Here is a 22,855-nt window from a genome sequence, read left to right as displayed (position 1 = left end):
AAAACACAGCTACGTATCTAAGGCTAAGACCAAGCTAGGAGGAAACTTGGTGGAAATGTGCAAAAGTTGGGGTGGGTTTTTTTTTTTTTTTTTTTTTTTTTTTTAAACAAGAACTAAGTCACATATATTCAATAAAAGGAACTCACAAAAGCATCTTTCCTTACGCAGTACTCCTCTCCCTAAGACTCAGTTTATAAAATGTTTATAGCACTCTCCTAAGAACAGAGCCCTCACAATGCAGCTGTAGTGAGCCACACTGGCCCTCATCTGCCACACACGAGATAAGAGGTAAGTCTGCCTTACACAGCATTCTCAATTGCACAAAGACTGGAAAGGTGGCTGAGGAGGTGTCTCTCCATGTTTTTGGATGGACGGGCTGCCTGTGTGGATTCTGTCTGGCTCTATCCCTGTAGCAGGCAAGGCAACCGTAGCTTGTGGGCCCCAAGGACAGCTATGTAGCAGCCAACACAGCATCAGGAACTTACTTAGAGCATTAAGAGGCTTTTTTTTAAAGGTAACTCAAGTGTGCACAAAGTTTACAAATGATAATTTCTAAATGTCAAAAGGTTGGACATGCCCGTCGGGGTTTCTGAAAGCAAATATACGGTAAAATGTCTGCCCAGAGAGCCTGGGTGACAAGGGAGCAGGAGACTAGAGGTGGGCGGATCCTAAAGCTTGTCAAACGCTGATCACCAAAAGGAAAGTCCCTACTGACGAGATCGCAGGTGACCTGAAGCAAGTGTCTTTAAAGTCATCCTTTCGGGACTCGCGTGAGGCCCTGGGTTCCATTCCCAACGGGAAAAACACAGAAGAAAGCCATTGCTACTGTGATGTTTGCTACTGACCTCGACCCGTTCAAAGCAGACCCCGGCAGTCTACTTTTAAGGGTGGGTTTTAGTTGTTGGCCCAAAACTGCTTCGGTTTGGTTGAATACTTTTTGTGACATTTGTTCCCATGGTACAAAAAACAATCTAGAAAGAATACGGTTGGTCTCTTTACCCCACGTTTTCAAGTAACTAGCTCAAGGAAGCTTATTTACAGCAGAGCCGTCCTACCCACGTGACCTACGTTACGTTAGCCCACTTTGTCTCTTCAGGAGTCCGTATTTCAAAGGCTTGCCTTTCGTTTTTTTTCCCCCCTTGAACCAGATTTTTCTTTTAAGTCCTGTGGAAGCAGTCAGGTCTCTGCTTTATTGGGCAAATAGAGAGAGGAGATCAACAAGTTGTGTCCGAAGGCTGGGAACCGCCTGAAGGCTTCCCAGCTGTCGGCAAAGATGTTGTACTTGAGAAACACTCGGTGCTCCAAGCTGGTGGACAGGGTGACGTCCCTGCTCATAATGTAGATGCCGTCATTGTGTAGTGCGCACGTCAAGTTCAGGCCAGATTTGGACGTGTTCTCCTTCAGGTAGAGCCACTGCCGAGTTTCCGTGTTGTAGGACTGCACCGTGAGCATGTCCTCGCTCTGACTGCTCCTGCGGTTGGACCCCAGTTCGTGGAGACACCCGCCCACAATGTAGATGGTCTCCTCCACGGACACCATCTGCTGCTTGCGGATATGGACGTCGCAGGTCTCAAACAGTGTCCAGAGGTCAGCGGAGGGGCAGTACTGCAGGATGTTCATGTTGCGATCTGAAACACACAAAGAGGCTGAAGCTCACTTGGAAAGGCAGGGGATAGAGAAAGGGTTTTCTAAGCAGATGGGGCAGAGGTCAGCTGAATGCTCCCCCACTACCTTCCTCCCAGGCACCCCCTTCTTGGGGGAACCTCAGACCCACAAAGCCAGACATGGTGGCTCACACCTTTAATCCCAGCACTAGGAAATCCTAAACGGGGATCTTGAGTTGAGGGCAGCCTGGAAACGGGCAGCTTTGATTTGAACACGACTTGTAGATGCTGCTTTAGACGGATGGCTATGCTTAGATGCTGTACCTCAGAGTAAGACCCCATGTCTTCTGAGAGAAGCGTTAACCTCAGCAAGCCCTGATTTGCAGCCTACCTCCGGGCATCCTCTCAACATTGTAGCAGATTCTGTGCTTTAATGAGAAGCTCTGGCTGTCAGAGGTTTGAACCCCAGTGACCTATGCTGCTTTACACAAAATGGAAACCCCCCCCCATTGTAAAACTTATTGCTTAGCAAAATGGTGGTACATCTAACTGGACATCCGGATGAGCTCCCCAGACAGGTGTCCTACCTGATTAGACTTGAACAAACAGGATTCACAGCACTGAAACATTGTTGCCTGCTTGGGAATGCGTGTTTGGGGGGTGGGGGGAGGATAGCACTGTGCAACCCTTAGAATGCCCCATATGACATCACTCTCCACGGTCCTGCCTGCCGGAGCAGCCTACCTGCACTGCAACCTGCTAAGCCACAAGATCAGCCCAACATCCTCAGACTCTCAGACAGCCAGAGAATGTCTGACTACACAGAGGATGGGTCCAGCCCCCTGCCCTGTGTCTTGGCAAACTCTAAACCTTGCCAAAACCTGACAGCCAGCAAAGCAGGTTTTCAGGGTCAGGAGACCCAGGAAAGCCTCAGTTCCTACAGATTCACTCACAGACCTACCTCCCAAATGTAGCATTCAAGACATACCAAGGCCCCACCTCTGGCCTGCTTTGGGGTCATGCAGAAACAGTCAGGACCAGGCAAAAGCTTTCTCTGTCATTGTTTTTTTAAACTAGTAACTACTTTCTTTGAGGGAAAGTATAGTCTTGGGGGTGGTGGTGGGGCTCTTACCATCTACTTGAGAGGCTGAAGTAAGAGGATTTCAAGTTCAAGTTTTGCCTGTGCTAACAGTGAGTTCAAAGCCTGCCTAGGCATCTCAGTGAGATTCTGCCTGGAAGCACCTGTAAAAGGAAGGCTAAGTCTGTCGAGTACTTGCTAGTGTGCATGAGGACCTGGTGAGGTTCCCAACATTGCAGAATAAGGAAAACAGACAACAATGCCAGGAGGTTCAGCACACAGGGCTTCACTTTTCTCTTTTTAAATGACTTTTAAAACATTTTCTTTGCTTTTTTCTTTTTAAAGTCATATGAGTACACTGTAGCTGCCTTTAGTCACACCAAAGGAGGGCATCGGAACCCATTACAGATGGTTGTGAACCACCATGTGGCTGCTGGGAATTGAACTCAGAACCTCTGGAAGAGCAGTCAGTGCTCTTAACCCCTGAGCCATCTCTCCAGCCCCCTTAAAACATTTTCTTCTCTAGGAAAGCATAAATGGTCTTAGCCACAGGGCAGGAGGGGAAAAAAGTAAGGTTATTAGCAACCCCCAAAAATCAAATTTCTGTTTGTTATTGCTAAACAAACAACAAAAACTGTGAACAGCAAGCAGAGGAAACAGCTCAGGGTCTGGAGCCAGCAATGGGCCGGCCCATAGCAACAGGCCCTCCCATAGCAACAGACCCTCCCATAGCAACAGACTCACCTACTGCAATGGACCCACAATAGAGTGACCCTCAGTCAGCCATGGACCCTCCCGCAACAATGGATCTACCCACAGCAACGCATCCACCCATAGTAACAAACCCTCCCACTACAATGGACCCAAAACAGCAACAGCCCCTCCCACAACGATGAACCCACCCATAGTAACTGACCCGCCCACAGCAGGCGGAGGACCCGCCCATACCCACCCCACCTGTAGCTACGTGCAAAGAGCTCTTCAGTCAGGCCTGGCATGGTGGTACACATCTGTAATCATAGTGTCCAGAGGCTGAGGAAGAGGATTGCAAACTCAAGGCAGCCTTGACTACACAGTAAGACCTTGTCTAAGAAAGGGAGGTACAGACAGAAAGACAAGCCCCAGAGCCAAATCTGACTCCAAGCTGCCAGGGAACTAGAGCAGGTCCTTAGTATGCGCTGGTCCCTGTGCCCACAAGCTTTCCGGCCCTAGGGAACTGCCTTTCTGGTCATCTCACAGGTCTGCATGTTACTTACAGATTAGATAATAAGGTCACTCTAGCAGATGGCCAAGGAGGGGTTGGTTAATCTACCCAGGACACCTGGCTGGGTCTCCAGCAAGCTCCTCTCCTCCTATCAACATCCTGTAGGTCTTCTTGGGTCTTCTGCTGCAAACTCCGTCCCTCTCTTCACTGAGCACTGGCTCAGGCAGTCAGACATGGTAAGACAATCTTTGGGTCTTGACATTTAAAACAGATTCCTCTGCCCTTTAGAGTTGTTAGGGTTTCCTACTGAATTTCTGCCTGTTGTTTTTGTTGGTGGGGCTTTTTTTGTTTTGATTTTGGGACGCCTCATTCAGTTGACCTGAAACTCCCCATTGTAGCCCATAATGACTCCAACGTTGCAGCAATCCTCCCGCCTTGGCCTTCCATGTCCATACAGGGACAGGCAACCTCCTGGCACCTCCATCTCTCTACTGTTTGACAAAGAACTAAAATAATCAAAATCTATTATAAAAGTCACAGGCCAGCCGGGTGTGGTAATGTACACCTTTCATCCTAGTGGAGACAGGTGGGTCTTTAGGAGTTGGGCTACACAGCAAGTTCCAAGACAGACAGGGCTACATAATAGAAAGACCCTATGTCAAAAAGTCACGAATCATTATTTACTGAATTTCAAAAATCTCTTCTAAGAAGTCAACAGGATAAGAATCCAACTTAAGTCCTGGTTTTTTCTTCTTCTTCTTCTTCTTCTTCTTCTTCTTCTTCTTCTTCTTCTTCTTCTTCTTCTTCTTCTTCTTCTTCTTCTCCTCCTCCTCCTCCTCCTCCTCCTCCTCCTCCTCCTCCTCCTCCTCCTTCTTCTTTTTTGTTGTTGTTGTTGTTTGTTTTTGTCAGTTTGTTCCCCCCAAACAATTAGGAAGACCTGTTTGAAACAGGGACTACAGGAACTGTCAGGAAGTGCTGGGAAAGCCAGACTAGAGGAGGGCTAGAGAGGACAGGCAGTGCCCAGCCCTGTCAGCTTAGAACACAAACACCCATCCAGTCCACCTCTGACCGCACAGCATGGTCTCTGGCATGAAGAATCCAGGACGGACATCATCCTGGGTGGCCCAAGTGAAAAAGGCACACTAGTGGTCGCCGTGAAGCTCAAAACACACAAGAAGGGTTTTCCAGGTCAAATCTACAACCCAACTCAGCCAAGGTCATGGAAAAGCCAGGAAATCTACCAGAAGAACAGTGCCACCGGCAGGAGTCAACAGCTCCTGCATGAAGAGAAGCTGGCACACGAGCGTGTGTCATGTCAGCCACGTTGGATTCTGAATCTCTTGCTAAGACACAGTGGTGGCTCAGGCATAGAATCCCAGTGCCTGGAGGCTGAGACAAGAGGACTGAGCTACAGAGCTCTACACCATAGGCTGCGCCAGGGTAAGACCTGGCCTCAAAACACAAACCGCGTTGCCTGAAGGGAAGGAGAAGCGTCCGTAGGTAAACAGCCTAGCTGTTACTTTCCTAGGAAAACAGAAACAAGGATGTAGGACTTGGGCATGTCAGATGCCATGCATGGCTGTCTAAACCTGTGAAATCAATCGATTCTGCACCCTGCGCCCCAGTGCGAATGGTGCAAGGTGCTAACAGAGGCAAATTATCTTGATTCCCAGTGGGGGCCATGGGAAATGACGGCATTTGAGGAGGGAAACAGCCCACGGCTTCTATCACACTCATCCCTCTGCTGCTGCCTCTCCTCAGATGCATAAATAGGCTGGCTACAGAGAGTAGACCCCCTCCACCAAAAGCAAGCCCATATCCCCGACCTCAGCACTCACCAGAGAGACCTCATTTGAAAACACATCTGTGGTATAATTCACAAATACGCTAAACAGAAATGGTTCTGGCTCTCAAACCCAGCTCCAAGCATCAGTATTAGACAGAGATCCACAGAAGAAGCCACATGAAGACAGGAAGACATACATGGGGAAGCCACCGGACAGAGAGTGAAGAGGTGAGGAAGACTAGAGCCTTTGGAGTACCCTGCTAAGAGCTTTCTCTCTTCCTCTCCTCCTAGAGTTATGTTCTCCCACCTCCCAGGCTGGCCTTAAAGTATTGGTCCCCCTGCCTCCATGTACCTTCCCAGTGCTGGGATTACAGGAGTGCACAATCACACCCAGTTATGGGTCACCTCTCTGAATACTGTATTGGTGTCTGTCACTTACACAGTTGCATGTGTTCACTTGTAGACCCAGAGTCACACTCATGCAGTGATCAGCAGGGCTAGAGAACTCTGCCCCATCACGCCATGAAGGAGTGGGACCCTTGCCCTTGCTACTGCATGCCAAACACACCAGCAACTCCATGAACCCAGTTATCCCTCTCCTTCAGCTGTGGGCTCTGCACACCAGACGCATCAAATGGAGAAGTAAATGCCCATGGGCAAGAGACCACTTGGTGGCAGCCTCCTCAAGGGAGGCAAAGAGAAGGAAGGACACAGCTCTTCCCTGCATCCAGCAACGCCCCTCTCACACAGCCATGATGCTCTCTACCCTGATGCCTAGGCTCTCTCTGCCATGCACAGCAGCACTGAGCCTGGGGACCATCTTTTTTCCCCACACTTCTCTAAAATGTCCATCACACAGATGTGCACATGCAAATGATAAAACATGCTGCACAGGTCTAAAGAGTTCCCTTGTGGTCACACCCTTCCACCCCATGGGGCATAGAAACTGGCCCCCCAGATCTGGGCTTCAGGGTCTCTCTATCTGGTAAAGCAAAAGCAGGACATAGCTCTGGCGTGGCACCAGGGAGAGAAGGGTACTTAGTTTACCCTTCTGTGATCCAAACCTCCAGTGTGGACAGGTTCCAGGTGCTGATCATAAGGCTGGGTTTCTAGCACAAAGAATTCTCACAATCCTTCATAATCCCCTCTTCCGATGTAAACAATGTCATCAAAGGTCCTCCTACCTAACCCATCATGTCTCGGGGCTCACATCTTTAAGAAAGGTAAGCATAGCATAGATCATATGATATATAAACTCACGCTCGAATACATAGCGTCTCTGGCCAGTCCTGCCCCAGCCGGCCTGCTGCAGCTTATGCAAAAGCAGTTAACCGCCACTCACTCACCTCGGGTAGTATATCCACCAATGACGTAAATCTTCCCCTTGCACTCGCACGCAGAGAACTCAGCCAGAGGGTTCGGCAGGGGAGCCACAAAATTCCACGCATCTTGTTCGGGGTTATAGCACTCCACGTTAGAAACAGCCTGCCCGCCGATGGCGTAAAGCTTTGAATTGACAGCCACAAGTTTGAAGTTAGATCTGAAAGGAAGACAAAGACCACAAGGTCAGTTCTGGCAGTGACATGAGGGTAGGCTCTCCAGCAGAAAGTGTCGTGAAGTGTCCCCGTCAGGGCCATTCCGCCTGGTGACTGCAGAGATGACTTCTCTGATGTTACTCCGGTACCCAGGACTCCACACTCTGTCTTGGACCTGTACAGATCCCCCTCATATGAGACTGCAATAGCTACCTAAAGGGCTCGTGCGTTCTGTTCCGTTACATGCACTTCAAGATGAATTAAGGATCAGGAGGACACTGGAGTGATGTGCGGCCCATGACATTTTGAGTCCGGACCTGGAACCAGTCCCCAGCCATAGTCACTACGCTCATGTCACTGTGGTCCCCATGATCAACTGAAACAACTCACAGAAGGGTGTCTGGCTCACAGCTTCAAAGGACTTTAGCCTATCGTGACAGGAAGTGCTTGAAGAGCAGTTCTTGGTGACAGGAGCAGGAGGCTGTCATGCCATAGGGACACAGATTGAAGGAACTAGGACGCAGCCATACGTGCCCTTCAAATCCCACCCTTTGTGACTGCATCACCCCTCACCACAAGACCCCTACTCTAAAGGATCCACAGCTTCACTAAACGTCCTCACAGGCTGAGGACTCGTGCCAGGAGGAGGGGGACAGGGACAGTTCACAACCTACTGATGCTAAAAGACCATGCCCACGCCTTCCAGGGGTATGCAGGAAAGAAGGCAGGGCTGGTTGGTTAAGAGCACTGCCTGCTCTATACAGGACCCAAGTTTAGTTCCCAGCACATACATGGCAGCTTCCGGCCTCCGATAACTCCAGCTTCAGGGAATCTGAGTGCCTCTTCTGGCTTCCTCAGGCCCTGGCCTACCTGTGTCGTACCATCATACAGATGTGCATTTAAATACCTTTAAAATGAGAGAGTACGGGGTTGGGGATTTAGCTCAGTGGTAGAGCACTTGCCTAGCAAGCACAAGGCCCTGGGTTGGGTCCCCAGCTCTGAAAAAAAAAAAAAAAAAGAAAAAAAAGAAAAAAAAAAAAAAAAATGAGAGAGTATAGGCTCACCCCTCTGCTTTCTCCCTCAAGAGTAGAGGAGCCTCCTCTCTGAGGTACAGACACAGATAACTACTTATGGATAAAAGTGTTGTCATCAGCTTCAGACACAAGCTAAGTAAGAAACGGTTGGTTGTTTGGAGGGCGTCCCCACTCCTCAGCAGAGACACACCACAGGCGTGTTCACAACCCTGCTACAGCACAAAAGCCATGCACCCCTAGGCTGGCTCAGCCTCAGCTCCTCACAACCAGCAGGACAGCCCTTCCATCTCAGGTCCTCATCTCTAACTCAGGGGAATCTCACCCCAGTAGCTAAACACACAAGCAGGAGACATTCTCGGCCCAAACCTTTCTGCCTTGTGAAATGAAGGTGCCCTTGTGTGTAACTCCAACAAGGATAGCACCAGGAGGAATTACATCATAGAAAAGACAGGGGCAGAAGCAGCTAAGGAAGGCGAAGCCACAGCAGGAGCTGTGTAGGTGGGAGCGGAAGTCCCAGGAGCAGTGGCGGAAGAACGACACTAAGAAATTACAGCTCTTTACAAGTGCCTGGGTGCATAAGAACTGTTCCGTTTTGTTTTCCAGATTCGAGGGTGAACCCAGCGTTCCCCATCCAGAGCCTCAAGGCCATTAAATGCATCCAGCCATGCAGACAGATTTCGCCCTGGTGGCAGCACCTGGGCGGTCCTTGATTGATGCTGCTTACTCTCCCGACTGCCAACTGTCCTTAGCATCCAACCATGAGCCGCTCTCTGCGTGTGCAGATCTGGTGAACCAAAGGTAATAACGTTCATAAACAAGCTCTAACCGGCTCTTAACCGGCTCAGGGCGGTTTCACTTGCCAAGGGTGGGTACACAGATAGTAAATTCTGTAGTATCAATTCATCCTGCATGAATCTTAGGGGAGCAGGTAAGAGGTCTTTTTCTGAGACTGAGGACGGGCAGCTAAGTAAACAATTTCGTCCCTCCAAACCCAGTAAGCACAAGCTCTCATCAAGAGAAATGTTTATTAATGTTGGGTTTGCTTGCAGATGGGCTAGCCACCTGAAAACAAACCATTGCTAAATTTAGAAGCACATCCCCGAGGGCTCCAACTCCGGGCTTGTACGGAGAAATCTAAACTCTACTAAACAGCTGGGTGACCTGGGACATCGACTGGAGCTCAGTAGATCTGTGCCTCAGTTTCCCCACCTCTCCAGTAGAGTCGAGCACACAGGCTACCCTAGAGGGAAGAGGAGCTGTGGTATTATTTTTAAGAATTCTTTAACTATGTGCATATAGGGGTGTATTCAGATGCACACAGGTGCCCATGTGACTATGAACCACCCAAGTGAATGCCAGGAACTGACTCAGGTCCTCTGGAACAGCAGCACCCATCCTATACCACCGCCAAACCATCTCTCCAGCCCCCCTTGGCTTTTAACTTGATTACATTTATTTATTGTGTCTCTCTCTGTGTATATGTGTGCGTTTGTGCATCTGCATGTTTGCAGGGGTGTACATGCTGCAGTGAATGATAGAAGTCAGAGGACACTTCTGTCCTTCAGTCCAGGGGTGGACACAGGTTGTCAGGCTCAGCAGCAACCCCTGAGCCCTCTCTCCAGCCCTGAGCCCCACTTTCCTAGCTCCAGGAGGACTGGCTTCTCAGCACAGCACAGCCTCCAGAATTCTTCAGTTTGTGCTCTCATCTACAAATCCCTGACAGTTCAGTTCCAACTTCTTAAAGCAGCTCACACTTGTCAGCTCAGGAGCAGCGAGTGTGCCCCTAAGCCACCAATTACTTCACAATTATCTTCTCTTCCTTCATACTGACCCCTGACACACTGTGTTCAGGAAGAATGGTAACCGCAATACCAGATAAGCCTTCATTTTGTAACTGTAGATGATTCCCTTGCGATAAATAAAAAGCGAGAGACACAAACTAGGCAGGACTGGATTTCCCTGAGAAGAAATGCAAAGTCAGATGTCTACAGAAAAATGGGCTCAGCCTGAGGCCCCAGGTTCAATTCCCAAAGCAGAGGCAGGAGGTAAAGGGAGGACAGAGACAGGAGGATCTTAGAGTTCAGAGAGGCCAGGCAAAGCCATACAGAAGACCCTGACACAAACATACACAAAACTAAGTGGTTTGTCACTGGGCACCTTTCATGTTTCAAGGTTTTAACCTTTTCAGGAGGTTAAAAGGGGCGGAGAGAGAGAGAGAGAGAGAGAGAGAGAGAGAGAGAGAGAGAGAGAGAGATATGCTGACTTGAACAGCATTTTCTTTTCTAAAATTACACTTATTCATGTGCGTGAACATATATACGGGCCACAGCACACATGAAAGGTCAAAGTGATACACGCCTTTGATTCCAGCACTCGAGGTTCAGAGGCAGTCGAATCTCTGTGAGTTCAAGGCCAGCCTGGACTACAGAATGAGTTCCAGGACAGTTGGAGCTACACAGAGAAACCCTGTCTCAAAAATCAAGAACTAAAAGATGTGACCTTTCTAAATACCTGTCTGCAGACTAACGGCTTTGCAAACCACAGCAAGAAGGGTGACACCAGAGCTGAGCTTGGCCCTTTGTGTAAAAAACAAGCTAAACTCACTGTGGAAATGGGGTCAGTAAGGAGACCAACCTCACTGAGATGCTGGAGAGTAATAACAAAGTAACCACAACACCTGACCCAGAAACAGGATTCCAGAAACAAAAACGCAACAGTGGCTTGCTACAGACAATTCTGTTACTGTGAAACTCAAAGCTCCTCCCTAGGCCCATCCAGTCCTTCAGTCCTTCCTTCCCCTTCCTCAGCTGAAGTGACCTCTGCTGGGGACCAGGATGGAGAAGGGAGAAGTTGGAAAACAGAAACACTCATTGTGGCTCGTACAACCAACTGTGGGAAAGTCAAAAAGCAAAACTCAAAAGCAATCTCAACTGTTGGTCAGAATCCGGCTTTGGCGGTTAAAACAGGCCTGCCGTTTTCCCTCCTTCCCTGGTGCCTGGCTGTGTGGGCTCTGCAGCCCAGGATAAAGACTCTCAAAGTGTTCCCAATTCAGGCTCCTCTGCCAGCACACAGCTGTCAGTGAGGCCTCTCTGGCCTTGCTGCATTCTCACACAAACAGGACCCAAGTCGGGAGCTGAGGAAGACCCTACAGACAATCTTAGAAATTAAAAAAAAAATTTATTTTTTTTTTTTTACAAAGGACGCCTGCAGTCAGTGACCAGTTCCTGCAAGCCGTCCCTAATTAAGGTGGGGAGGGAAGGCAACTTGGTGGTCCAACAGGCTTTCACATGTCAAAAATCAGAGCTGTGTTCAGACAACGAACCGGTGTAATACACCTGAAAAGGGGTCGAGAGAGAGAAAGGAGAGAGAGAGAGAGAGAGAGAGAGAGAGAGAGAGAGAGAGAGAGAGATATGCTGGACTTGAACAGCATTTTCTTTTCTAAAATTACACTTATTCATGTGCGTGAACATATATACGGGCCACAGCACACATGAAAGGTCAAAGGACAACTCACAGGAACCAGTTCTCTTCTCCTCCCATGCAGGTCCCAGGACTTAAATTCAGTTCATCGGGCACGGCAGCAAGTGCCCATAACAACTAAGATCCATCTTACCAACCTCTACGGTCATTTTCAAGCCCATAACTTCACACTACACCTTGAAAAGGAATTTCAAAGGTTCACGTCTAAATGTAAAAAAAAAAAAAAAAAAGGCAGCATTGTAAGACATATGTTATTATCCGGGAAAGATTTCCACTTACTACAGGATATAAAAGGAGTCACATACAGCAAAGCCAGCTCAAAAGACAAAACTGTTTCATACAAGAAGCCACTCAAACCCAAAGCCTAGGGCCCAGGGTTTACATGACCAGCCCTGTGTGTTCTGTTTGCTCTGTTGCTCTATTGTTGACGTGTTTAAATTGCCAACATTTAAAAACTGGGATACCTCATGCCGGGCCACTCCAACTCCTCCTCATTTCCACTACACAATAACCAGTGTGCTCCAGGGTGAGGAGTCCCATGCTGATATCACATATGGTCCCCACAGCGTCTACCCACACTCTACACACTGATATCACCTGCCCTGCCTCCCTAAGACTCCAGTTTCAAACCACACTTAAAAAAAAAAAAAAGTGTGGGAAAATGTGGCTTGCCCTGGAGTTATCTGTATTTTGATGCTAATTCCACTGCCCCAAGGACAGCTGCCTAGTCACTACTCAGGAATCAGGTGACTTCACCAGAACCTTCTCCCATTTAATTTGTAAAATACAGGTGAGGGCCAGTACAGGATAGAATGAGGCCTGTCACTGGACGAGAAGGAAGGATGGGCAGGAGAGAAGTTTAAGGGAAGAGGAGGAGAGAGGAAGAGATTTGGAGGCTGATGCCATGCTGGGGGGTTGGGGACAACATGGAGGAAGCACAAGGCCCTGATCCCCAGATTCCATGCTGTACCTTTACAGGTTGTTATGAATGTTCTTAAGGGATGGCTGTGTACCGGGCTTTGTATGTTTAGGTGGGCAATTATATCTTATCAATTGGATCAGAGGTTACTGTGTTGTGTGTTCTTTCATGTGGCGATTTGACTTTGGGAGAGTGTGTAGCGACTAGAGACACTGAGCCGACTCAGAATTCGGATGTGTGCTTCTGGCAAGATACCTTGGGGTACTTCGGTGCCCGACCTAATGGAGGATAAAAGACAGCATTTTTCTATTTTTATAATTTTACAACAACAGGAAAACCCATCCAATATTGTAGTAACAGCCAGAGATTCACAGATCTGGCCATGTAAAACTGCCAACATGAGTGGGAAAGTGATAAGCAGGGGCTAGACGTTTGGCTCCGCAATTAAGAGCAATGCTTGCTGATGTGGACTACCTGGGTTTGATTCCTAGCACCCAGGTCCTGGCTCCCAACCATCTGTCACTCCAGTTCCTAAGGATCTGGCGCCCTCCTCTGGGACCTGTGGGTACTGCACACAGGGTGCACACACAGGCAGGCAAAATGCATACAATAAAAATAAATAAACCATTTTCAAAAAAGATTAGCTAATAGTCGGGTGGTGGTGAGACATACTTTTAATCCAGCACTTGGGAGGCAAAAGCAGGCAGATCTCTGAGTTCGAGGCCAGCCTGATCGACAGAGTTCCAGGACAGCCAGGGCTACTCAGAAAAACTCTGTCTCAAAGATCGTTTGTTTGCAAAAATACAGTCAGTAAGCATCTGCAAAGAATGATGTTCTGACGAGAGGACACCACATTGAAGATTTGCCTGCTGCATAGGGTAGAGAGGGCATCTCACCTTGACAGGAGAGGGGACTGGCAAAACCCAACACTGCCCATGAGAAAATTACAAGTCTTTCACGAGCGATTACGCAGCCAAAATATAAAATGTGTACACGCCTTGCCCTGCCCACTCAGAGATTCCTAGATTTTAACCTGGAACCAACTCATATGTGCCAAAGGCAGTCATACCCAGAAACCAGGATGTCCAATACAGCACCGTTTACAGGGACAAATGGATACCACCAAACAGCCCAGAATACTACACAAACAGGAACAAGTCAGAAGCAGCTAGCTCTCACACCTTTACTCCCATCACTTGAAAAGAGGAGGAGGACTTGCTTCTAGTTCAAAGGCAGCTGGGGCTAAAGAGTGAGGCTCTTTCTCAAAAAGATGTGCTGGTATATGTCTCTAATCATAGCACCTTAGGGGTGGAGGCAGGAGGATAAGAAATACAAGGTCATCTTCAGATACACAGGAAGTTCAAGGCCAGTCTGGGATACATGAAAACCCTGTCTCGAAAAAATTAATAAAATAATTTATTTGTTTAAAATAAAAATTTAATAAATAAAATAAAATGTATTATAAAATAAAACCAAAAATAATTTCAATACACATCTGTGAATACAAAAAAATCTAAGTACAGTAGCCATTAATTAGAAGAAACATTAAGTACCATAACAAATTTAGAGTGAAAAATACATGGATATACACTCCACTTGAGAAAATACACACATAGCTCCCCGCCTAGAATGGCTAGTCACACCTATATTGCTATAAGTACTTATGCATTTATAGTACCTAACTATGGCATGCATGTATAGATACATGTGGCTTGACACCCTGCATTAATCACACATAGATTTACTGAGGGCTGAGTCACAAAAGCCCTGACCTCATAAGCACACTAGCCCATGGATAAAACATGTAAAATTGTGTGGAAACCAGCTGGTGGGACCTTCATGGAGGAAGCAGGTCCCCGGGTGGGGGTGGGGGTGAAGTGTGGGATGATGTCATCACGCAGGTGTAGGCAGGTACAAGATAGAACGAGGCCTGTCACTGGACAAGAAGGAAGGATAGGCAGGAGAAAAGTTTGAGGGAAGAGGAGACAGAAACGGAAAGAACGGGAGACTGGAGTAGACTGGCAGAGAAGCTGCAGAGAGAACACGGAGGCTGACATTAAGATTCCACGCTGTACCTTTACAGGTTATTACGAATGTTCTTAAGGGATGGCTTTGTATGTTTAGGTGGGCAATTATATCTTATCAGTTGGATCAGAGGTTATAGTATTGTGTGTTCTTTCATGTGGCGAATTAAGTTTAAGAGAGTGTATGGCGACTGGGACACTGAGCCACTACGGAATTGGGATGTATATTTCTGACATGGTGGCCGCCTGCCTTGGGCACTGGACGGGTAGAGAGTTTGTTGCCAGGCTCAGAGAGAGGCCTTCGGCAGCGTGATATGGGATGGAGCAAAGCGGGTGAGAGGCTTTGCTGACTGAGATTAAGATATCTGTCAGATATCTTGGAGCACTGCGGTGCCAGACCTAGACCGGGTAAAAAGACAGCATTTTATTTAATATAATTTTACAACAACAATGAGGGATATATTTCTTCTCTGTCGTGAGTTAACCACTCTGCTCCACTATGCATTCTGAGCCATCATTCTTGGCCCCAAAAATATCTCCTCCCCTGACACCTGTTTTTCCTAGTGTCTCAGCCAGTCACTGCAATGAATTAATCCAGGGACATGTGGTTGTGGTTAACAATGTCAGTGTGACAGGATCTAGAGCCACAGGGACAAGCTGGAGGCAGCCTGTGAGGAATGTTCTAGGTCTAACTGAGAAGGGAAGACCCAACCTACCCTACAAGTGGGTGGCCGTCCCACCATCTGGGATCCAGACTGCATACAAAGGAGAAAGCTGGCTGAGCAACCCCATCCCTCCTCCCTGCATCCTGACTGCCCCCCAGGCTCTGGCCACCCCAGGCTCTCACCACCTCAGGCTCTTACCGGCGTGCCTTCTCCACACTCTCTTCCTGAAGCTGCTTCAGGTGCTTGTCACAGCGTAATTAAGGCAGACACACTCACTTTACAATTTCTAAGGCAGATGCATGAGGCAGGAGCTAGAAAACAACTTGACCGTGTGTAAAGAGCACAGAAAGAACATTCTGAGAAAGACAGACCAAAGATCTGCAGCTAAAGAGAGACGGGTGAGAGGTCAGGACTGTGGCGCTGAGGACAGATGACATGCTGAGTCCACGTGGACAGAGCTGGAGACACACAGGGAAGAGGTAAGACAGAACGTGGAACCTTCTATCTCCTCTCAGAGCACCACCATTGTTGATTCAAATTAAAGCTCCTAAAAAATATTTTAAAATAACACTTTTGATAATAAAAATAACTTTATTATTTTGTTTCTGTTTGTTTTCAGAAAGTGTCTCTAGCTCAGGCTAGACTACAGTTTCACCTGCCTCTGCTGCCTAAGCCCTGTGGTTGTGGGTGGGTTGCTACTGTATCATCTCAGTGATAGCTATTGTATCACCTCAGCGATGGCTACTATATCATCTCAGCGATGGCTACTGTATCATCTCAGCGATGGCTACTGTATCATCTCAGCGATGGCTACTGTATCATCTCAGCGATGGCTACTGTATCATCTCAGCGATGGCTACTGTATCATCTCAGCGATGGCTACTGTATCATCTCAGCGATGGCTACTGTATCATCTCAGCGATGGCTACTGTATCATCTCAGCGATGGCTACTGTATCATCTCAGCGATGGCTACTGTATCATCTCAGCGATGGCTACTGTATCATCTCAGCGATGGCTACTGTATCATTCAGCGATGGAAGTATCATATTGCAGGAGGCTGAGTGAAAACATACCCACCCCCTAGTTAGTACCTCTGGAAGGGAGAGAGTAATGCATTCAGCTCTGCCTCTGACACTTGAGCTTGCCAGGACTTTTAGGATTTATTTTATGTCTATTTGTGTGCCAGTGTGTGTAAGTGCCTGTAAAGACTGTCAAGGGGTGTCAGATACGGATGCTGAGCACAGAACACCAGTCTTATGAAGAGCACCAAGCGCTCTTAACCTCTGAGCCATCAGAACAAGGTATGTTTCTGCAAATAATCTCTGACCTAAAGGTCCCTTTTTCCTGTTATGGACCTGGAAGAGACCACAGTGGGTCTTGGATGGCATCAGGGGGCCTGGTAAAAAGTACCTAGCCTCAGCTGGGTGGCAGCGGCACACAATTTTAACCCCAGCACTCGGAAGGCAGAAGCAAGACGATCCCTGAGTTCAAGGCCAGCCTGATCTACAGAGTGAGAATCAGGACAGCCAGGACTACGAAGACAAACTATGCCTCCAACATAGAAAGAAAGAAAGAAAGAAAGAAAGAAAGAAAGAAAGAAAGAAAGAAAGAAAGAAAGAAAGAAAGAAAGAAAGAAAGGAAGGAAGGAAGGAAGGAAGGAAGGAAGGAAGGAAGGAAGGAAGAAAAAGAAAGAAGGGGAGGGAGGGAGGGAGAGAGGGAGGGAAGGGGGGAGAGAAGAGTGTGTCTGTCCTGTCCTTGGCTACTCTTTCCACTTCTAGGACACTGGCATCCAATGTGAGATCTGAGCCTTCCTAATTGCTAGACTAGCGCTCTCCCACTGAGACACCTTTCCCCTACTCTTTCTGGTTTTGCTACATTATCCAGGCTGGCCTGGAATTCACTCTGAAGCCCAGAAAGTATTTTAACTTGGGATCTGTCTGCTTCAGCCTTCCAAGCAGCCGGGGCAACAGGCCCACTCTACAAGCCCTGACCTCTCCTCCAGGTCCCTTGGGACTGCGGCCTTTACTCCCTTCCTCTTCCTGCTGTCTTCTTTCCCAGCTCTTCCTTTATTTGCTTCTCTATATTGCTTTCATTCTCTCTTTTCCTTACTTCGAAGGATGGGAAAGATGGGTGAGGTGGAAAGGAACACATCTTCTAACAGTAAGAGGGAGAAATTGAACAGTACACACTGGTTTTTGTCATTCCCTCACCAATGCCATCTGACAACCACTGACGTGGTAAATGTGTTACATTTGAAGTTTTAAGTAACAGCTCTCTGAAGGCTGGATGGCAGAGGATGGCAGATCTGCAAGACCAGCCTGAGGAACATACCAAGATAAAGGAAAACCACCTGAACATATGCAGGAGGTTGTATATACATACGCTCTATGCTAATGTATATATGTATAGGTGTATGTGTATATGTAGGGTTTATATGTAATGCTAATGCTACAGTCACAAAGGACTCAGGCACCCAGACTGGGGTGTCTGAGGCCTCCCAGGTAGACAACAGATGCAGAAAGACAAGGACACACCCATTCTGTAGCTGACTGCTCCGGGCTCAAGTTTTGGGTCAAAGATGATTGCTGTCTTAGGAGGAAATAAGAAACAAATGAAGAGAGAATGAAAAGAAAAGAGAATGCTCTATGGCGGATCCCTTACATCATCCTAGGGAGAGTGGATGCACTCTCTCTCTCCTACCCAAGTGAGTAGGATCTAAAGTCACCATCAGCAACAACAAGCTAGAGTTACCAGTTACTGCTAGTGCCTCCGTAATTCGGGTCAGACAGGAAAAAGAAGAGAAACAATAGTTATCTTTCCCAATAGCCTTCTCTGCAAGCTCTTCTGAGGCAGAAAAACTTCTTACCTGGGGCCTGCACATGTAAGACCACTAGGCTAGCTGACACACAGCTTGTCTTCTTGGCAAGCCCTGGGCTCACTGGGAACTCCACCAGAGGTGACAGGGCAGCAGCACTAAGTGAGATGCCATCCATCACCTCTGGCCAGGGCAATGAATGAAGGGTGCAGAACCCCCCCACCCCCTTGCACTTACCGCTTCTGGTTCATGGAAGCCACCTGCAGCCACTCGTTGGTGGTGGGATTGTAGGAGTGTGCGGCCGAGATCTCCTGGCTGGTGATCCTGTAACCACCCACGATGAAGAGGTAGTTGTCCAAGATGGCTGAGCCGTAGCCCCTGACGTTCACCAGGTCGGGGGGCAGGTTGTTGGCCAGGGGGAACCAGCGCTCTGTGGTCTCCTCATACCTAAGCATGGACGGGGGTTCCCCCTGATACGGGTGCGGAGCCAGGGGTCCCCCGAGGAAGTCCCCCAGGGCCACCAGGACCGGGGTCCCGCGCATGCGGGCCTCCCGCAACCTCTGCTTCAGGCTGCAGTCCCCGGGGGCCTGAGGCGGCGACAGCAGTAGCGGGAATTGCGGCTGGCACAGCACCTGGTGGAAGCGCAGCACCATGAAGCGCAGGCAGGCGTCCTGCAGGTCGGGCAGCCCATACACCTGCGCCAGGCGGTACAGCTCCAGGCAGTTGCCCAGACGCACATGCGACAGCAGCAAGCGCAGCAGCGCCGTGACCTGCAGAAAGGACGCGGCCTCCACCATCTCGGCCAGCACGCTGGCCTCGGCCAGCTCGTCCTCGCTCAGGCCCCAGCCCTCGCGCGCGCCGCCCGCGTTGATGAAGTCCAGCACCAGCCGCAGGCCCGGAGCGCTCAGGCCGCGCAGCTGCTGCACCTCCGGACCCACCTCGGGCCGCACGGCCTCGCGCATGCCGGAGCGGTAGAGAGCACGGAAGTAGTCGCTCTGTTCGATCAGTTTGCTCTTGCTCACCGGGTAGCAGCGGTCTTCCAGGCGGATCTGCACCATCTCCTCGGCCGACATGGCTGGGCCGCTGCGCCCGCTGCCGGGCCGCTCAGGCTCCTCCCCCGGGCGCACAGCCTCCGCGGAGCCGGGCCTACGCTCGCGCTTCCTTCCTTCCGCCGCCCGGGGCCCTGGGCTCAGCCCCGCCGGTGCGTCACGAGCCCTCGAAGTAAATGGCCTGAGTCTTTAATCCATGTGTCTGTGTGGGTTCGTACGCGCGAATGCAGGTGCCGGGAAGCCAAAGGCGGCAGATCACTTCGCAGCCTGAGGTAAAGGCGGTTGTAAGCTGCCCTACGAGGAAGCCGAGTCCTCCTGTCCTCCGCAGCAGCAGTGTGCACTCTTAACCACTGTCGCGCAATGTTAGGATACAAACAAACGCGTCGGTTCGCGGTGCTCTCCCCCTGCGCAAAAGTCATTGTACTTGATCTTCTGGTGTTTCCCGCAGCCCCACAGTCCCTGCCTGTGTGAGTTTTCCTGGGCCAGTCAGTACTGAGAGATTTTGCACCTCCAGTGTGATTCAAGGGTGCAATAACGGATTTCTGGGGCTAACGAATTTGTTAGAAGAGTTATCAACTCCATGGACAGGACAGACAGTCTTGCAGTGACTACCGGTCCTGCAGACAGACAGGAAGGCAGGCAGTGGCTTGGAGGGGGCTCCAGAGAGAGTTCAGACCCCAGCACCAGAGATGGCAACAAAAGGGGCAAGTGGATGGAGATGATTGTCCCCTCTAGGTAGCACTTTCCCATTCTCATCCCAACCTACCCCCATCCCTGCCATAGCTGTTGGGAAAGGACATTTTTCCTGTGTTCCCTTGTGGGACACTTGGTTGGAAGGCTGGATTCCAAGATCCGCATGATGTCCCAACTTGCATTCCTCAGTATTACAATATCTGTCGGCTGCTTCACCGAGAGGGGGCTGTAAGTCATTATAGTCTGCAGAATACTCGAAAGGGTAAGGAGCTACGAAGTACAGAGAACATCCTATCAGGATTCCTTCCGCCTTCCTATGGGAAAGAGACACAACACACGGACCTGGGATTCGCTAAACTTTGTTACTTTCTTGGACACTCTGAAAAACTCAGGACACTAGCTGCCCTGTGATTGACAGGCCTGGAATCGTTCTTGGCAGGTTTCTGTTCCCCATCCGTCACTTTTGGTGTTTGGGGTATGAGGAGGGTTTCAGGTGAGAGGCAAGGATCTAGTAGACTACAGCAAGGCAACGTGCCACAGCTACCATTAGACATTGGTCTGGGGGCTTCTGGGAGGGCCGACTTCAAAGAGGCTGGACCAGGATCTGTCTGAGCCTCCATCAGCAACAAGGCAGGATTCAGTGAGTCACCAGAAGAACAGGCTCTTAGTCTCTGGCTCTTTAGAATCTTTACCAATGGAAGCTTTTGTTTGCAGACCAGAGACACGCCTTCAACTGGTATTCTCTTGCCTTTTAAAACAAACCAGAAAGCCAACCTTTGAGAATGATTCTCATTAGAGAGGCAATTCAACCACGGTCACATTACCACAGTGAGGTCAGCTGGACTGGAATCTGAAGTGTTACCTGACAACACTGGGCACTGGTCCTGCAAGGTTTTGACACCTGACAATATAGTGGGGCATCTTAAAAGATCCAATGATCTTAGTAAGCCACACAGTGTTCTAGAAAGCTGGGCATAAAGACAAACACATATAAACTCCTTTGTTACAAAGTAGCGAACTATAGTTTCAAGGCTTCGTGAATGCATCGCTCAGTGTCATCATATTGAGTACATGGAGCTGTCATTGGTCATTAGACACTGAAAATTTGTGCTCAAAGGCCTACAGCCTGGGAGGTCACAGCCCTAAGGGAGCTCACCACTGTTGCTTTGCTACAGTGTCAAGTGTCAACAATGAATATGTTGTCAAGTTACCTCCTGAATATCCACAGATCAGTGCTGCCTTGGCCCATGAAGTCTCTGTCTCTGGTGAGCAGAGAGCTCGTCAAAGTGCTGAGAACAAGTTAATCAGCCCTAATCAGACTTCTGCAGCAACCCCTCCCCACAAGCTCAAGAACAACATGAAAAAAGGGGGCTAAAAGCACGTAAGGGCAGGAGGGTAGGGAGGAGTGCTATGGAATGTGTCTTCTGCACATGAAGCCGAGATCACACTCATGAGCTCACAGAACTATGGTCTGGACTAGAAAACCAACAAGAAGCACGGTCAACATTCCAGCAGGATGACAAGAGAGAGAGAGAGAGAGAGAGAGAGAGAGAGAGAGAGAGAGAGAGAGAGAAAGAGAACGCCTGAAGTAGGGAGAGGATGTTCACTAGAAGTGTTTGGGGGAGGAATTATTCGAGGGAGGGTATGCTCCAGATACTTTATATACATGTGTGAAATTGTCAGAGTAAATTAATTCTAAAAAAAATTATGCAAATTAACAAGTACATCCATATCATTAGCATACAAACTTTGTCTTAATAAATGGTAAAATTTGGGTTGGGGATTTAGCTCAGTGGTAGAGTGCTTGCCTAGTAAGAGCAGGGCCCTGGGTTCGGTTCTCAGCTCCGAAAAAAAAAAAATAAATGGTAAAATTCTATACATATCAAAGAATTGTTTAAAATAAAATTCTTTGTGGTTTACTATCAGTGAATGTCTGATTTATGCATCTGCTATATACCTGGGGTCAAGAAAACACTTCTCTGGCAAACTGAGCCATGTGGCACACAGCTTTAATTCCAGAATTTAGGTGGCAGAGGCAGTCAGATCTGAGTTTAAGGCCAGCCTGGTCTACATAACAAGTCCCAGGCTAGCCACACCTGCACTATAATACTATGTCTCAAAACCATGTCGGTTGAAAGTGACTGTCTCTCAAGGTCAGTGTTCCCAGCTCAGAGGGAACATTTATCCAGCACACACAATGTCCTGTATCTCCATGACAGCACCCAAACCAGAAAGAATCCTAACAATGGGTGGTGGTGGCCCACACCTTTAGTCACAGCATCCAGGAGGCAGAGGCAGGCTGATCTTAGTTCGAGGCCAGTCAGGGCTACACAGAGAAACCCTGTCTGGAGAAAAGATGGAGGGGAAGAGGGAGGGGGGAGGGGAGAGAGACAGGACAGAGAGACAGAGAGAGTAGAAATAAGGTCCAGCTGTCCAAGTCAAACTGTTGGCTGGGCAGATCAAACTGCTTGCTGAGGACTCCTGAGTTTGAACCTCAGAACCATGTGGGAGCAGAAGAACCCAGCGCTGGTCTCTGCCTACCACACGGGCGCCATGGTGTGAGATGTGTGCACGCGCGATGATGTTCAGCAGGGAGGCAGGTACATGGAACTGGCTCTATTCTCTTACTTTACGTGGAGTTACCTGGGATGGAGCCATATGACCTCTAAAAGCTGTCGCATTTTCCCTTCATTATGAACATGCTGAATTGGGGTCAGTGGGTTGAATCCTTAGTTTCTTTTAGGCTTAGAAGAAAACGACTTCAGTTTGTAGTTGTGGCAAAATTAAGCATTTTAAATATATTTCTACTTTTTCCTTTCAAGTTTTTTTTTTTTTTAATAATAAAAAGTCAAACGAGTACACGAACTGGTTTTCTCTGGAGTCTGAACAACAAACTTAGGGGGAAAAAATGCAGTCGTCACCAGCTCTTAAGCCTATAGAGAACACCTCACAAAACAATGTGTTGTT

At 48.6% G+C, this 22,855-nt stretch overlaps 1 protein-coding gene across 1 annotated transcript; it reads right to left on the bottom strand.

Annotated features, from left to right (window-relative positions):
- Nucleotides 1-511: 511 nt before the first annotated feature.
- On the bottom strand, nucleotides 512-19,282 carry Klhl42 (kelch like family member 42). Its single transcript, XM_032905425.1, has 3 exons — nucleotides 18,384-19,282; nucleotides 7,019-7,212; nucleotides 512-1,628 (listed from the first exon to the last, which is right to left on the bottom strand). Exons 1-3 carry the CDS (start codon nucleotides 19,217-19,219, stop codon nucleotides 1,177-1,179), a joined length of 1,482 nt encoding a protein of 493 aa, XP_032761316.1. The 5' UTR covers nucleotides 19,220-19,282; the 3' UTR covers nucleotides 512-1,176.
- Nucleotides 19,283-22,855: the final 3,573 nt, after the last annotated feature.

The sequence above is a fragment of the Rattus rattus genome, chromosome 6 (assembly GCF_011064425.1).
Source record: "Rattus rattus isolate New Zealand chromosome 6, Rrattus_CSIRO_v1, whole genome shotgun sequence".
Taxonomy (NCBI): Eukaryota; Metazoa; Chordata; class Mammalia; order Rodentia; family Muridae; genus Rattus; species Rattus rattus.
This window is presented reverse-complemented; position numbering and strand designations above follow the sequence as displayed.